The sequence below is a fragment of the Protobothrops mucrosquamatus genome, unplaced genomic scaffold (genome assembly GCF_001527695.2).
Source record: "Protobothrops mucrosquamatus isolate PMUCROS unplaced genomic scaffold, P.Mucros_1.0 scaffold984, whole genome shotgun sequence".
NCBI classification, from domain to species: domain Eukaryota; kingdom Metazoa; phylum Chordata; class Lepidosauria; order Squamata; family Viperidae; genus Protobothrops; species Protobothrops mucrosquamatus.
The window spans coordinates 348,192-364,994 of record NW_015387224.1 but is presented as its reverse complement, the minus strand read 5'-3'; the positions used below and the strand labels follow the sequence as shown (position 1 = coordinate 364,994).

At 38.2% G+C, this 16,803-nt stretch overlaps 2 protein-coding genes across 2 annotated transcripts in view; one reads left to right on the top strand and one right to left on the bottom strand.

Annotated features, from left to right (window-relative positions):
* SFXN2 (sideroflexin 2) overlaps nt 1-11,899 on the bottom strand; it is a 34,343-nt gene extending 22,444 nt beyond the window's left edge. The window contains exons 1-2 of the mRNA XM_015819773.1: nt 11,847-11,899; nt 1,168-1,331 (exon numbers count right to left, since the gene is read on the bottom strand). Coding sequence (XP_015675259.1) covers nt 1,168-1,325 — 158 coding nt within the window. The 5' untranslated portion in view covers nt 1,326-1,331; nt 11,847-11,899. The remainder of the gene's footprint in view (nt 1-1,167; nt 1,332-11,846) is intronic.
* Nucleotides 11,900-12,191: 292 nt separating this feature from the next.
* Nucleotides 12,192-16,803, top strand: part of ARL3 (ADP ribosylation factor like GTPase 3) — a 30,983-nt gene continuing 26,371 nt past the window's right edge. Inside the window, exon 1 of the mRNA XM_015819772.1 lies at nt 12,192-12,217. Coding sequence (XP_015675258.1) covers nt 12,215-12,217 — 3 coding nt within the window. The 5' untranslated portion in view covers nt 12,192-12,214. The remainder of the gene's footprint in view (nt 12,218-16,803) is intronic.

Genomic DNA, 16,803 nt, shown 5'->3' with positions numbered 1-16,803 from the left:
TAAACCAAGGAGATGGTCGAGATCCACGTCGGGTCAGAGGCCGCAAAGGCACGACTCGGTCCAATGCTGCGGCGGCAGTTGTCTCCCAGGCCGCCGCCTGATTTTCCGCCGAGTCGTGGACTAGATCCTCCGGATATGGCCCAAGCTCCATCAGGAACCTCTCAGGGTCCATCAGTCGCCTGGGACGGAACCATCTAGAAACCAACCAACAATAATACCCTTTTGGATGACTAAATCTTCCAATAGCACCAAATCAGGTGCTAGAAGCAGCTGTTTTACTCTGTCTAGTAATAGGGCTGGCCCTGTTTGTACAATATTATGCACTATTCTGCCCTGCATTTCCATTTGTAAGAGCATCAATAGATTTAATTTTCTAGTAATAAGACCCAGGCACAGAAATCCTTTTGTTAGGAAGGGTTTCCTTTTGTGAAAGATCTGGTTCTCAGAATAGGTTTGAGTATGCATTTAAGAATTATCACTGCCCAACTGCAATGATGACTTTAACAATAATAAATTATTTTATTTTTAATTAATTATCTATCTGTCTGTCTGTCTGTTTTTTATTTGCCACCAAACGTGCCTCAATGCAACTTGATATCACGACTGTTTGTTAAAGTTCCAAAAATAAATGCACATAATCACGTGAGAGGAAAGAAAATGAAAAAGAGCAATAGATAGCAGAAAAACATTGAAAAAACACCTTTCAAATAATAAAAATAAAATAATTTCAAAATGAGAAAAATTAGTAAAAACATTAAGTTCTAAACTCACTTCCATTGTACATGATTGGTTGCATCAAAATATTTATAAACATTGGAATTGCTTCTAATTACAGTTTTTATCTCCATTATTTCCCCTTTAAAAAGGGTGCTGTAAGTGTCTGCATTTGGCTAAATTTATATAATATGTTACACAACAAGCCAAACTTCTGTTCTGGATGTATAGTATTCATTTTGCAATTGCTGTGTATTTGCAAAGTTGGTTTCCTAGTCTGATATTGTCAGTAAAGTGTCTCCCAGTATTGGGCCAAATTTGTCTTTGCAACTGTCATCACAGGTCTGATTAGTATCTATTAGTTTTATTGATACATTTGAAAAGAGGCAATTCTTAGATTTTACAAAAGTTCCAAATTTGATTGACATTATCCAGCACCTCCCAGTTGACTACCTGCAACTCTCTACAATTGTTTTCGCTGAATCCAACGTTTGCTCTGAAACCGGCAGTGTCCGTGGATCTGTGATGTTGAAAAAGTGCTTTACACGCCCCATAAAAGTATTCTGGTCCCAGCGAGGGGCATCAATATTAAACTTGGCAATACTTGCCATTGTTCACTGCAAGGGAGTAGAGAAGAAACGACAAGTTATAAGTCAACACTGTAGCTCTCTGCTTTTTTGCCAAGCTGTCACCCAGAAACTGTGAATTATTTTTAAAGATTGTAGACAAAGGTAAAATGTACCTGCTGTTAGCATTTTGTCCTATTTATTTATCAGTTCTTTTCCCCACAGATTTGTGTGGAGAGAAAATGAGAATTTTGCTGGCTAAGCCAAACAGAGGAAGGCAGCAAAAACAGCTGGTGAATTCAGTTGTTGCACCCTCCAACTGTACAATTTTTATTCAGAGCACACAAAAATCTTTATAAGGCTTGCCACTTGTCCAGAACAAATGAACCAGTTCTATATACTATGCATAGCCAACATTCAATCACAATTTCATACACAATTTCATAATTCATACCCAGCATTTAGCGATTTTTGGAATCTATTGCACAGAGAAATAGCATCAATATAGATGTTTTACCATAGATATCAATGCATTTTGTTTAAATTCCACCGATCTGGTATATTGCCAATAGTTGGATTTACATGTAGGAAAACCAGGGCTCATTATTCTGGTGCAGAAATCCAATATGGATTCATTTCAGCATGCCCAGGCTCTTTGCAAATCTGATGGGTTGGTTGAGTGGCCAAAGTATAAGCTATGGTACAGATACCGCTTGCTATGGACATGGGTGTTACTTTTCATTATAAGGTGTCAATATAATGAATAAAATAACATTTTAGATGAACTTTCAGTCATAAGGCAGAATGTTCTAATAGTATGTTATAGACTGAGAAACAGATATATACAAATGCTCACCATTCTAGATGTACTACAAAAATGAATCTATTAAGCATAGTGGTATTTAATCTCGCTTGGACCCTCCACTGCGGAAAGAATTGCTGAAAATAAGTCTCAAAGAGATACAGGAGAGAGGCTGTAGCACAGTAACATCTATGTCAGACATGTCAAACACAAGGCTCACGGGCCAGATCCGACCCGCCATGTGGTTCTGTCTGGTTCGGGGACCTGCTCTGGAAACAGCGAAGGACCGGCCTGTGGCACCTCGGCCTGGCCCAGGCCGACTGGGCACTGATCTACAACCTCGTTGCATCCATCAAAGCCAGAACATGCTCAGCCTTAGTTCCACGGGGCAGCCCTGGAACTAGTGACGGGTGCCCCTGCCCCAACCTCTGGGTGTGCACGCAAGCAGAGTCTGGCATCCCTGCTGGCTGTCTTGCCCCGCAGGCTGACTTTATTTAGGATGCTGATGCTGGCGCTGGCTGTCTCCTGTGCACACACACCCAGGGGGCGAGGCAGAGGTGACAGGGTGGCTCCTCGCTGGTTCCAGGGCTGCCTTGTGGATCTAAGGCTGAGCACATTCTGGCTTTGATGGATGCAACCAGGTTATAGGTCAGCGCCACTCCCCCTCCCACCAGCACCTCCATGGCCCACTCAATGACCTAGCCTCACAGCTATGAGGCTTCCCTTTCACCAGGACTGCTCCCGCCAGCCTGCATGGGATAGCAACGGCCGGCAGCATGGACACCGGCCGCACTGGCAATCTCTCACCCTCCCATCACCCCTTCCTGAGCGCAGAGGAAGGAAAGAGATGAGAAGGAGAAAGAAGGAAGGAAGGGAGGGAGGGAGGGAGGAAGAAAGATTATAATGAGAGGGAGGAAGAGTCTAAGGGAAGTCCTGCCTTAGCATTTGGCCACGAGCAGCCCTGCTGCCCTTTCGCCATCCCCTCCTCCTGACCTCTCCTGGTGGTCTCCCACCATGAACAACTTGGCCAAGGAGAGCAAGCCAATCAGCAGCAGCCTTGAGGAGGTAAGTACAGCCGGGTGCCCCCTTGGGAAAAGGCTGGACTAGACACTTGCCCTCCACTGCCCAGGGCTCCAGGCAGCCTGCATCACTGGGGGTCCTCTGCATGGCCTGAGAGGGACAGCAAGGTCCTCTGGTGGACAAGGGTATAGAGCTTGCCCTGGTCTCGCTTTCCTCGGCTGAAGACAATGGATCCCCTCCCAGCCCCGCCCGGGCCACCACAGGTGCCCCCCAACACGAATGAGGTTGAGCTGCCCACGCCCACCCTGGCCATATTACAGCATTGGAAAGATAAATATGACACTTTTCACTCAATGGATTGAAGACCTGATTGCACTTGCCAGCTATGAGTGGATGAGACTCATAGATATTGTATAGAAAAATATAATAAAGTATGAGACTCATTTTTACAAAACACAATAGGTTAAAAACATGAGTTATACTATACTATCTATTCTAACACTATATGTTAGAAACATATATATATACTTGAATAATAATTGCATTAAATAACTATATATAGAATTTACTGTTTACATGATGTATTTATTTCATTCTTTTCTTTGTTGTACTTTTTCTTTTTTTAACAAAATTCTATGTGTTTATTTCTTTAATAATGTATTTTTATTTTTGTGGGGTTTTTTTTGGTTTTTTTGTCACTAATTTAAAAAGCAATAAAATAAGAAATAAATGATTACCTAGGAATTTAGTTTCAATGATGATGGACACAAGGACTCTAGAAAATCTAAAGGAGCTATCTTTTGCACCAACCGGTAGATAACAAGATCCCATCAGGTGTAAGCTTGATGGATAAGCCAAGATTAGATCATGGCCCAAAGATGGATAATTCACATAAACATCTTTATTTCATGGACATTTGAAATATTTCAGTTTGATAAAGATGCTTCTGAAATGGTTGGAAATTATGTGGAAAAGCTAATTACTAGCTTATGTCATGTTTGTTCAAATTATGAACTTTGGTATTAACTGGATCACATGGTATAAATTCAGCCACTGAAAAATACTATCCACTAAAGTGGGGGAGATTTTTATTGGTCTGTTTTCTCCATGATGGCTACTTATTAGTACAAATGAAAACTGCAATGCAGTCTCTGCTAAGATAATTGTTACACATTCCTAAGAAATGCTGCTGCATGTACATTCTCTTAAAATAAAGTCAACATTCAGCCTTAAAATTAGGTCAGTGTTAAAACAGACCATAAATATCATCCAACAGGCCTATAAGCAGACTGTTACTGTCAGCAGACATTCAGTAATGCATCCCACATCCATTCTCTGAAATCTTAAAAATTCTAAATGCAGCAAACTAAGAATGTTTTCTTTCAGCTCCAAATTGTTATGTAGATTTGGACAATGGCAGTAATGCTTAATGTTTTAGGTACTGATATAATCTCCATTTTTCCCCAATCTACCTGTGCTAATATCCTAATGACTCATCCCTTCCTCTACAGTAGATTACTGTAACATGCTGGATGTGGGTTGGACCTGAAAAATATTTAGAAATAACAACTAATGCAAGGAGCACACCTCGTATGCATGTTACAATGAGTCTTGAAATATCTTCACTGAATTCAAATTTATTTCCAAATTTTTCTGAGTTGCTTGTTCATACCTGTACATCTTGGACCAGCTTATTTTGAAAACATATATATCTGCCAGAACCTGCATTATGCACTGAAGGTCAGCTTTTATGTCCCATATTCTAGAGATTCATGCTTTTAGGGAAGGAATTTTCAGTTATAATTAGACTTAAAATTCTAAAACCCTGCAATTTTTGCAAGTACAGTTTGCTGAACAAGCATCAGAGTGGCTATTTTGCCTATAATGTGGATTCAAACAATACATTTTGCCAAAAGCAGATATATCATATTATTTGTGATTAGGCTTTTGCAGAAGAAGGCTTGAGTTTAGGAACTTTTTTCCCAGAGAGACTCGGCTGACTTGCTCAGTGTAGTTGACAGATAAAAATTATAATGTTCTGCTAAAATTTTAATAATTATTGCCATTTCTTCATTTTAAAAAGCTTTTTAATGTAATGTATTCATTAAAACATATTGTAATATTTTTATTGTCTTTTACTGGGTTTTTAGTTTTTGTTAACAATTACATTTTATTGTTATGGCTTTTCCAAATGATTTCAAAGAATGGGGAAGGTTGATTCTGATTAATATATTTAATAAATGGAGGTAAACACCTCCAGTGCTATGTAAATAATGTTTCTATAGTCAGGTCTAATGCACCTTTGGACTGTGAAGCCGTTTTAAAGATGAAGCATTGCTGAAAATACACTAATATCTAACACTACTTTTTTTAATTGTATAGATATTCCAATTCTATGTGCATCCCCCAAATATGCCATTATTGGAAACAACTGATTATAAAAAAAGAAAAGTCTTTCACAATTTTGCATCTGCACAATTCTAAAAGGTCACTATTTAAGTCTAAAAAACCTCACCTCTATTTTGTCATAACCGGGATGAAGACAAAGAACTTTTAACAGAGAGATAGAGATAGAGACAGAGAGAGGTTTCCTTATGGTGTTTCAATCATATCTTTTTTGTTTGTTTTAAAGGAAAAACAAGCTAAAAATAATTAAAATATTGATGCAAGGGAATTCTTAAAACAGAGGAATGTCTCAAGACTAATTTTTAATAATAAAAATCAACATGCAAAATGTTTTTCTCCAGAAGACTAGCAAAATTATTTAAAAATTTTCTGCAGCAATAAGCTTACTGGGCTGTGAATGAAGCACTATTTCACTTATTTTGCTAAACCACAATTTATAAATCACAAAGGCTGGGTTCACAAATAAGCAGAGAATGTTGCAATTTGTGAGCAAGACACTGTGGGAAGCTACCAGGGCTTCAACTATATGGGAAGGGGAAAAAAAGCCTGCACGGGGTAGAAGCAATGGCAAATCACCTCAACTATTGTGATTAAAAGTATGGGGACATGTCCATGAAGATACTAGGAGTCATGTTCAAATAAAAAAAATATTTCTTTACTGTATGTATATAATCCTATACTCCTTATGTACATTGGAAAATTTCTGGCTGTTCGTTACAATGTAATATATTAAGAAATAGGATTATTCTGTTTAGAATTACATAAGCAGTCCTGAATTACAGCCATGAGAAAATTTTTATTTCATTGATTTATTGGCACATTTGATATAAACCTGCAATTTTAGTTAAAATACTTGCTAACATGGGATACAATAGTTCAAGCATTCTGAACCACGATGTGTGAAAAGCCACCACTGAAACGTTTATTAGATGTTTTTCTATTAAATTTACAAAGCAATTTGAGACAATATAGTTTTTTATATTGTTTATTACCAGCAAAACTGTCTTTGAAGCACAGATGAATAAACAGATAAAATGAACAGTTTTTGTTCTGCTCTTATTCTCTAATGAACACTTGAATGAACCTTGACAAAAGTTAGTTTTATTTTATTGTGTATAACACTTTATTCGGTCTGGTGCCCCCCTGCCGTATTGGATTGACATCACTTTGGCTGCAAAATGTGTTGCTTGTCAAGAAGAGACCAAGTTGGAACAAGTTAATATATGGGAATAACAGACTTGCCATACAAAACAGTTTTGATAACAAGTAATAAAAGGATTTAGAGTGCTATGCTCAGATGAAAAATAAGGTCATATTTTACTCTGATTCAACATCTTAACCACAAGTTACTCCATGCAATCAAGAAAACACAAAAAAGAACATTGGGCAGAACATGCTGATTTTGTTTTTGACATGGTTGGAAGAGTAATATCAAGAGCAGCTGCAATGTCAAGAATGTGGGAAAGATTTGTAAGCCAAAGTTCATTTTACTGTTGTGAAAAAGCAAAAAATTTCACTTAAAACAAAATGCAGCATTTACAATAGACTATACTATATTTGTGTGAAAGTTCTGAGTTCTTTAGTGTGTCATTGTGTTGAGAATCAGGACAACAGAAAACGAAAACACCCCCTTCTTCAACCAGAATATAATTTTTAATAAGATTTTTAATCATAGTAAAAATGTGCAAAACTTTTTACAGGCAGTTTAAGTTATCTTACTCAGCAAGCGTACAGGTTAGTTTTTTGTTACAAAGTAATTAGATCTTAAAAGACTGGGGCAAAACAGAACTAAATGCCCTTGACTGCTAAGTAAATATTCAACTCCTTTTGTTAATGGACAGCATGCTCTCTTAAGTAGATAACTAAAACTACCAGCACAGAGCTCCAAAAATCAACCTAAATATAAAGGACTTTGACCACAAGACTGAAAACTGACAGAAAGAGGGGCTAAACACTGAGAGCAGAAAGGAAACAAGCAATGATTATTTTTAGAGACAAGAAATTAAAACAATGACAGACATAATTATTTAATTATATCATATTTAAATATGTAAAATAAGTTGGAATATCACAAAACAGAAAGGATCTCCTCACTGCAAGCTTATATTTGGATACTATGCATAGATTGGTAACCAATTTGTATATGGAACTGAGAACTAAAATCTATACGGTTTGCATCACCAACTGAAGCAGATCTCTTGTCTATAGGGCTGAGCAAATTTTTCTCCAGATTCAATAATTCCCACAAATGTGAACTTACCATACATTGACTAGGTTTTCTCAATACATTACATAAAGCTAAATGGCAATTAGATAGTTTATGGCTCAGTGTTGTGTGGAATCTGACATGATTTTAAACCATAATTTGGTTTAGGCACAATATGTTATAAGAACACAACAACTATGTTTTTATATCCTGTATATTATTTTGAATCCAGCCGACAAACTAAAGCAGTGGTGGTGAGCCTATGGCACACGTGCCGGAGGCAGCACTCAGAGCCCTCTCTGTAGGCACACGCACTGTCGCCCCAGCCCCGCCTCCCCCCACGGCCCCCTTCTCACCAGCAGCCCCCCTGGAGAGTCACCCCTGGGCACGGACCACATGGAGCAGCACAGCCAAGCACATGGCAGCCAGGAGCGGAGACAAGACTCCACCCTCACGCCCCATCGCACACAGATGCTGCGGGGCATGGGTGGAGGGCGTAGCTGCCACGGCGCTGCTGGGCCGCCTGGGCGATCTACTGCGGTGGGCCGTGGAGGCAGTGGGTGGCCTTGCGGGGCAGAGCAGACAGGGCGTGGAGCGGGGCAGGCGGGGAGGCAGGGGCGGTTTTTGGGCACTCAGTCTCTAAAAGGTTCGCCATCACTGAACTAAAGGATGGTGTTTGAGAATATGAACAGAACCTGAAGTGCCAAAGAGAAATTCTAGTTAGTCAAAGGTACATTGTCAGCAATAATGGTTAATTTATGACAAGGATCAAGATATTTTGAGGGATCTGAAAATACACTCTGCTTATACACCTCAATTCCTTCTTGGAATTTGATCAATGAATCTGCCCTGACAAAATATACCATTTTACCCCGTTTGGCTATAGAAATAGCTATTCACACAGGTTTGAACTCTAGAACAATTAAGTCCTTCTATTTGTGGATGTCAGCATGTAAAATACCAAGAGTTTCTGACAATCTTAAAATCATTCTTCCTTTTCATGCCAGGAACAATCTCAGAGAGAAATCGTTCTCATATTTATTTAAGAAATAAAACACACATTTAGTAGCATAAACAAATAGGCAATTTTCCTGAAAGGTTTGCCTGGACTTATATATGTCATTGAATCCATTGCTAAGTCACCTCAAGCAAAAGTCAAAGGAAACAGGTTTCATTCTGCACCAGAAAAGCCACAGTCGACATTACTGTACAACTGAGTGCACTGAGTGGGAATATACAGTATTTACTCCCCAGATGTAACATACTATATACCATACTTCAGTCTCATTTAAATATTATGCACTGGAAATATGATGTTTTGGATCTGATTAGGAAGAGGTATTTCAGATGGAAGGAAATATAAACATAAACCCTTGGCAACTCATTAAGACTGCAATTGCACAATGATACAAAAAAGATCCATCTGCTTTAATGAGTCACAAGCAGGATCTCTTACACATTCTTGAATATTTCTTCTGAATCAAACCTGGAGCACTGAATAATCCCACATATCATCCTACTCTTGTTTGGCCATTTTTAAAAATATTTGGCTTCTAATATTTGTAGTCCCGTCCAACTGATCCTAAACAGGCTGGCAGAATGGAGATGGATAAAGAATGACTTATTATATTTAAGATATTTAAATATATACATTCTAAAAACAATCTTTTCTATTTAGGTTTCTTTGTTCGGATTCACACACTCCTCCAAGCCATTGTGAAGTTTGTATAATTTTGGCTTACTATTTTGTGAAAGCTCAACAATTCTGGTTTACAAACCATGATTTATGGCTTTATATCTTGTATGTATCCAACTAACAACAAAGTGTAATGACTCAAACCACACCTCAATAGGTGAATCCAGTTTGTATCTGGCCACATATGAAGTTATGCATATTCTGTTTTTTTTCGCTGACAGCATAATTATTCTACAACTTCTACAGCATTTTTCATAGTGATATTGAAATCAGATGAGATTAGCTGTACTAAAAGGATCATTGATTTGATTTTTCCTGGTATATCTGACATGTTCACCTAAGACTGTTTTCTTGGGTAATATTCTAATGCTGCTGAGAAATCTTCAATTCTTTGCCCAATGTTCAGGGTGGTCTTAAATTGATCCAAAATCATGACTATTTAAACTCCCAACAGAACATGCTCCCAACTGACGGCAGCAGCAAGTTTCTCTCATCATTTCATTGCTTTTAATGAGAGGGGGAGAAAAGTGGGGGGAAAATTGGAGAAACAAATTTGGTCCCCACCTTATCCAAGGCAAAGACCAGGATTTAGTCAAGTAACAGATTCTCTTGCAGTTCCCTCCCCTGCCAAGTGTTGAGTTGGCTCTGCCTGACTAACTGCAAACAGCTAGCCTTGTACATTGCAAAAACCAATCAGCTTCATCCTTGCAAAAGAATATTTTGTGTCACCATCCTTAAACCAAAACTGAAAAAGCTAACAAAAATATAGAGCAAAGCTGATCTCAAAACTTGATATACTGAGACTTAATGGTAAACTCAGTAAGTCTAGAATGAGAGATCTTTCTAAAGATTGGTAAACGGATTTAAAAAAATGCACACAGAATAATCCATTTTCACAGTGGAAAAAATAAGATTGAGGTTTTGAAACAATCTGCATTGGACTACTGGTATTTCACACACTCATTCACAATTTTGAGTACTTTTTTTAAAAAAGTATGCACATGAAAGATTATTGAAACAATTTAAATTAATAAATGATACGCAATAAGGGATGTTAAATTACTGCCTCATCTTCTCTTTTTTATGACCCCATTTTTAAAAAAATCTATGTTGCCTCATTCTTTTCTTTTTCAGGTTTGTTTCAATTTGCTAATATTTCTACTGGAAAAATTATACATCCTTAGCCAATCGGACAACTTTCCTTATTTTCCTTGTTGCTGAGCTGCAAAATATTTAATTTCTTGAAAGATCAGACATTCTGTGACAGTTTGATCAGTCTCCATTACACCAGTTACAATACATGAGAAGGATATTTCATTGAAACGAAATTTTAGTAGATGAGAAAGAAGTCATTCACTACTTCGTTCTACACAAGTTAACATTCATAATTCATGCACGATCTCAGATCATATAATACAGTAATTTGCTGAAGCTTAAAGAAGTCTGGTAAATATCCAGATGAAAAAGGGATCCTTGGTACTTTCTGAGCTTGGTTGTTTTCTTGCAGAGATTTCATTACCCAAACTAGGTAACATCATCAGTGCTAGCAGAAACCTCTTCAAAAAAACAACCAAGTTTAGAGCGCACCAAGGACCCATCATTTCAACCTTGAGCTACAAACATTCTCCTTTAGATGAAAAAGAATTTGGGGACCTGATATATTCTATCTTTGTGGAACAAATGCAGGCTATAAGTAAAGCTGTGTTTCTTTTAGCAATAATATATGTATTTATTAACTATCACAGCTGTATAAACCTACTATATTCAGAGAATGAATGTAATTATGACGGAGAAAAAACAGGATAGCAAAAACAGGATACAGTAGGCAGGCTGTTGCTTGTGTTCAAAACCTTCACATCACTTTGAGATTTATCTTCAAAGCAATACCAGCATGAATCATTTACCACTCAAGGTCTGGCTTGATTTTACATCTTTCCCATTTGAAATAGCTTCTTGTTTAGCAATTTACCTTTAGAGCAGTAAATCAGCAATATTTCATTCCCCCCTCCAGTTTTTATAATAGCTGAACCTAAGTGACTGGCAGCAATTTCCTAAATTTATGTTCTCGAGTTCTGGGAATCTGGGTTTCTGCAGTCCCACCCAACACCGAGTTACGAGAGATGGGTGTTAATCGCTTTGGTATCTGTAGATGCCAATGAATTTATTTAAAGCAGAAATATGAAGTCAACCTGGAGTTTGACTTCAATGGCCATCATATTTTTCTGCTGAGAAGGACCCTGGATTCCCCCTTGATATTTCCACCCATGCCTCGGGCCATTCTTTCACTCCTAAACTATCAGAAAACCCCGAAGCCCCTTTTCCACTACTGCCAGAAGCGAACCTATTGTGTCGTTTCTCATCCCCTGCATTCCCTCCTCCCTTGTCAGGTTGAAAGACAGCACTTATTTCGCAGGGTCTTCCTAGTTCAACTCCTACCTGTAACTCGCCAAGCACCACTCGGCAAGACACACACCTTTCCCTTGAAAGCACATGGGTGTTCACTAATTTTTTTTCCTTAATCTGTCCGCCCCCTAATAGTTGGGACGCGTGGCCCTCCGCAACCAATCCAAAGACTCTTAACCCAAGAAAGAATGTGCTGATCCCTCCTTGGTTTAAACCGCATGCGCTGTGAGCAGAACGTGCTTTAAAAAAAAAAGAAGCCAGTGGGCGGTGTTTCTTGAATCAAGCCCCTCCTTCGCTTTCGACCGCCCAGAGAGCACCCGGGACGAACGTTCTACGTAGGAGGGATGCAGTGCGCACGCGCATGCCGCAGTTGCCCATGGTAACCGAGAGCCGCGTAGAGGATGGTGAGTGTGAGATTGGAAGGGGGAGAGAGCCGGGGACGGAGGAGGTTGGGGAGGGCGAATTATGGTGCCCCCCCCTCCAAACCCTGGCGCTGAGGATTGTTGAAGAGAGCCGTTCTTTGGGAACGGAGTGGTTGGTACGGAGGGGAGGCCGGTCTGAAGCGATGGAAGTGGGTGAATGGGCCTGAATGAAAGAAAAGGGGGGCGGGGGAACGAACGCGAATGGTCCCCTGTGTTTCTGGTTGGAGAAACTGTTCAAAATGACTACCAGGAAGAGAAGGTTGAGATTGAAAGATAAAAGTATCCCAGGAATAGGGCTTTTCGCTCGTTTTAGCATTTGTAAAGCCCATGTGTTTTGTCTACCGTACTGTGCTCTTTGGAATTTTTAAAAGAGTCTGAAATCAGGATTCACTATTCATTTATGTGAGTCAGTGCGAAGCTCCGTTTCTTATGGCGATCGTTTCTATCTGTGGCATTGAAATTGTGTCATTCAAAAGACAGTTTCTTAATCTTGTAGAGAGACATGTGACTACTGAGGAGCTTAGCCTTTGTAACCTGGAGTCTCATGGGGACAAACTGACCCATTTTAGAAGTGGAAATGGCTCACGAGGAGTCCTGTCGTTTTTTTCTTAAGATGCAAAAGTACATGAAAAATAGAGTTCAAATGCATCTTTCTAGGGTTTTTTTTTAATATTAGAAAGAAAAGGAATATTTTTCTCATTCTAATACCCAGAGATTTTCTTTTGATTATATGCCCTATGTGCCAATTTTGAAATTGCCCAGCTAGAATGCACCCAGAACTTGATAAGTATTTAAAAACCCATCAGGTATTGACAGAAGAGGTTTCCTTTTATCACGCTAATCCAGTGATAGGCACAGGGATTGTACACTTTATGTAATCCTGCTGTCACATTCTGAACAGAATTAAGGGGCAGGGAAAAGAGAAAGTGAGGGAGCAAATGTGAACTGGGATTGTGATACTTATAGGATAACTGCGTTGTTCTTTTGCTAGTGTATGGAGGAGAGCTAGAATAATATTTAATAATAGCAATTAAATTTATACGCTGCCTGACTCTCAGTAACTCTGGATGGAATTTAATAATATACCTTTGATTAACTAATAATTTGGCGACTGAAATATGATTACGCTGCTGAAACAAAGAAGAGACATTTGGGAGAGAATATTAGAGTGGAAAGCCCAAACTCCATTCAGTTTTGGTACCAAAAACAATCCTATGGGCATAAGTCTATGCCATAGAAAACAAACAAGTTTGTGGATCTTGGAAATTAAATTAGATTCCATAAACCAAAGTATCCATTTTTGGTACGTTAGGATGAATGAGAAATTATCTTTTAATGTACCTTTAAAATTAAGCTCCTGTCTCTCTTCCATTGCCATCTACAGTAATCAGGGTCAATAAGATAGGACATAATAAGACTTGAAACAGTAGCTTCCTTAATTCTTACATGTATATTCTGTACATTCCATTTAGTATTGATATAGTAGTTATCTAAAGCATCAGATTAGAAACCAGGAAAATGCATTCTAATCCAGCCTTGGGCACAAAGCCAGCCTCTCAGCCCTAGGAATAAGTCAAACCACTGCTGAAAAACCTTGCCAAGAAAACTGCAGAGACTTATTCAGGCAATCTCTGAAAATCAGATACGACTTAACAGGAAAAAAAATCTCTTTACAACATTTTCTTGGGGTGAAATGGGAGAACTAGCTGAGCAAGAACAACTTGATTGGCCAGTAGTCATAGCTCTTTAATACAAATATTTTGTATAATTGAAGAATACAAATTCTCCTTTTGCACAAAGTTATTTTCTTTCAGTGAATTCTGATGAAATACTGATATATCTAGAGTTTTTTGTAAAACAATTTAAGTTTTTTGGATTTTCCTTTAAGGAATAGATGCATATATTGGTGGAAAATACCCAAAACTTCATAGTCTTTCCTACAACCTGTAGCAGTCTCGATCACTCTTACTTTGTTCATGTACACTGCTATGTGAAAATTAATGATGTTGTACATTTCACCCTTAGCATAATTGGTGTGGTTAGTACTTCATGCATTTTGCTTCCCCCATCTTGATTCAACCTGCATAAGCCTTGTGTTTCTCCAGTATTTCAGCCAGAAGGTCTTCCAGCTTTACTTGAAGATGCCAAGGAATTAAACTTTGGACCATCTTCATTTAAAGCATGTCTATGAGCTTCTAATGTTTATTATTTGTACATATTATTCAGCACGGTATTCATTTCATACTAAAAAAGAATCTGTGTTTAGAACTAGATATTCTGGTTTAGATCTTTAAAATTTAAATTGTGCAAGCATGAGGTGACCAAGTGTTAAGATAAGTAAGTACATATGAAGCTGAGTTGAACATCTGTGTGAAGAAAAAGTAAATAGTATCTCTTTTATTTTACATTAATCATCAATTGAAATTGAAACAAGGTCACTCACTACAAAGGATATCATGTGCCAGGAGCTAGTTTCCCAATGATAATTTCCCCAGTGGTCGCCCAGTGTATATTTCTAATAACAATTCCAACTTAGTTGTAATTTTTGCAATTTGTGATCTCGAATGTGGAGGACATCAGACTGAGAAAGCCTGCTTTATAGGCTTAAACTCAGGGCCTGAAGTTATTTAGCAAAGAAACCCTGAAGTAAAACTGAAAAAGAATCTTAGACTAAATCTATTTTATGGAAAATGGATAGGAATAAGGCACTTAAAATATGTTAAGAGAGAATAAGTTTGCAGAGAAGCTGAATGTATTCTTTGTATCTTCTTGAATAGTTATCATTTGTTTCTTTTCAAAAAAGTCCATTTTCAGAAAAGGGCTCTGAAAATCTAAGACAAATAGTGATAATATTCAAATTAAAATTTAAAAAGTAAACAGTAAGATTTTTTTGTGAAAAATGTAACATATTTTGAGTGGTTTTACCAAATTATCTGCCAATTTAGAGAAGCCATTAAACAAATGTATGACAAATAACAAAAATTGAATTCAGTGCGAGAGATTAATGAAAATTAAACTACCAATAATATAGTTTAGACAAATCTGTGATGTGACCACATTTAGAGTTCTGTACAGTTCTGGCTACAATTATTTAATAAGAGGATGTTGTACAGTTGGAATAAGTGCAGGAAAAGAGTAACTTCATTGATAATTGAAGCAGGTAAAAGGAAGCAATTCTTCACGTAGGACATAATTTTAAGCTATGCAGTTATCACAGGATGAGATGCTTGCCAACTATAAAAGGAGATTAGTTATATTAATGATTGTTAAATATTCTAATGGCTCTAAATAATGCCAGCTATATCCTTTTTGTAAGATATATCCCCCCCCCAAATATTAATTATTGGAAAGCTGCTGGAGAGGACTGTTGCTATCATTTCCTGCTTTGGCCTATCAAATAGGCATTCTAGTAGGCAAGTAAAGGAAACAGATCACTGTACTAGAAAGGTTATATTTGACCTAGAACAGTGGTTCTCAACCTGTGGGTCGGGACCCCATTGGGGTCGATCGACCATTTCACGGGGGTCGCCAAGCAAGGCTGTCCGCCATTTTTTTTCCCCGCCATTTTTTCCCCCCTTTTCCAGCGGGTACCTTACCTCCCTTGGGCTGGGCCAGCTGGTGGTCGGCCTGCTCTGTCTCTGCCGCTTGCCAGCTACGCCTTGGCCGGCGCAGGGGGCGGAACCACGCATGCGTGCCGCTCCCGGGCAGGGAAAGTCCTCGACTTACGACCGGTTGGGTAGTCCTCGACTTACGACCGGTTTAGTCCTCGACTTACGACCGGTTTAGTCCTTGACTTACGACCGGTTGGGGTCGCGGCATTAAAAAGGTTGAAAACCACTGACCTAGAAGAATTCATTCTGTATTTTCAATTTTTTTTGTTGCACTCTTCTCAGATTCTGTTTCTGCATTAGTTCCCGTGGATTATGATTTGAAAATAAATATTTCTTATAAAGTATTCTACAAACATAAATATGCTATTAAAAAATCCCACTGATTTTTCCCATTAGGTAGTTTTTGGTTATACCATCTTCAAAATTAATAAAATGCTGTTAGTAGTGCCCTTTATATCTCCAAGGAAATATCTCCCACTTACCAAAAATATCTCTGTGATACTTATCTGTATAAATAATTTATCTTCCTAGCTTTTTCTGAAATTTCACAGTTGATAACCCGTTCACTAGAAGCTTTATATAATCATATGCTATTGAGAACGTTGAATTGCCACATAAAAGAATCAGAAAAGCAGCGTTTGCCTCCATTGAACCCTATTCTGTTTCTAAATTAATTTAAATGTACAATGGTCTCAGAGAAAAAAATGTCCTTTGATAGGCCTATGGCTTTTATATTGTGGGTAAAATAAGGTAATCGAGTTTATGCAAAATTAGGTTCAAAATTAATTTGTATGTTTCTCTTCTGAAAGTGAAACAGATTTTTTAAAAGTACCATTTGTTTGCCTAGTTCTTATCAACAGCTATCAATGCATGAACTTTTATCCAACAGAACCTGATGCTAATTTGGTCTGAGAGGACAAATCAAACCCATGATCATACAGCTGGTTTCTACACTTA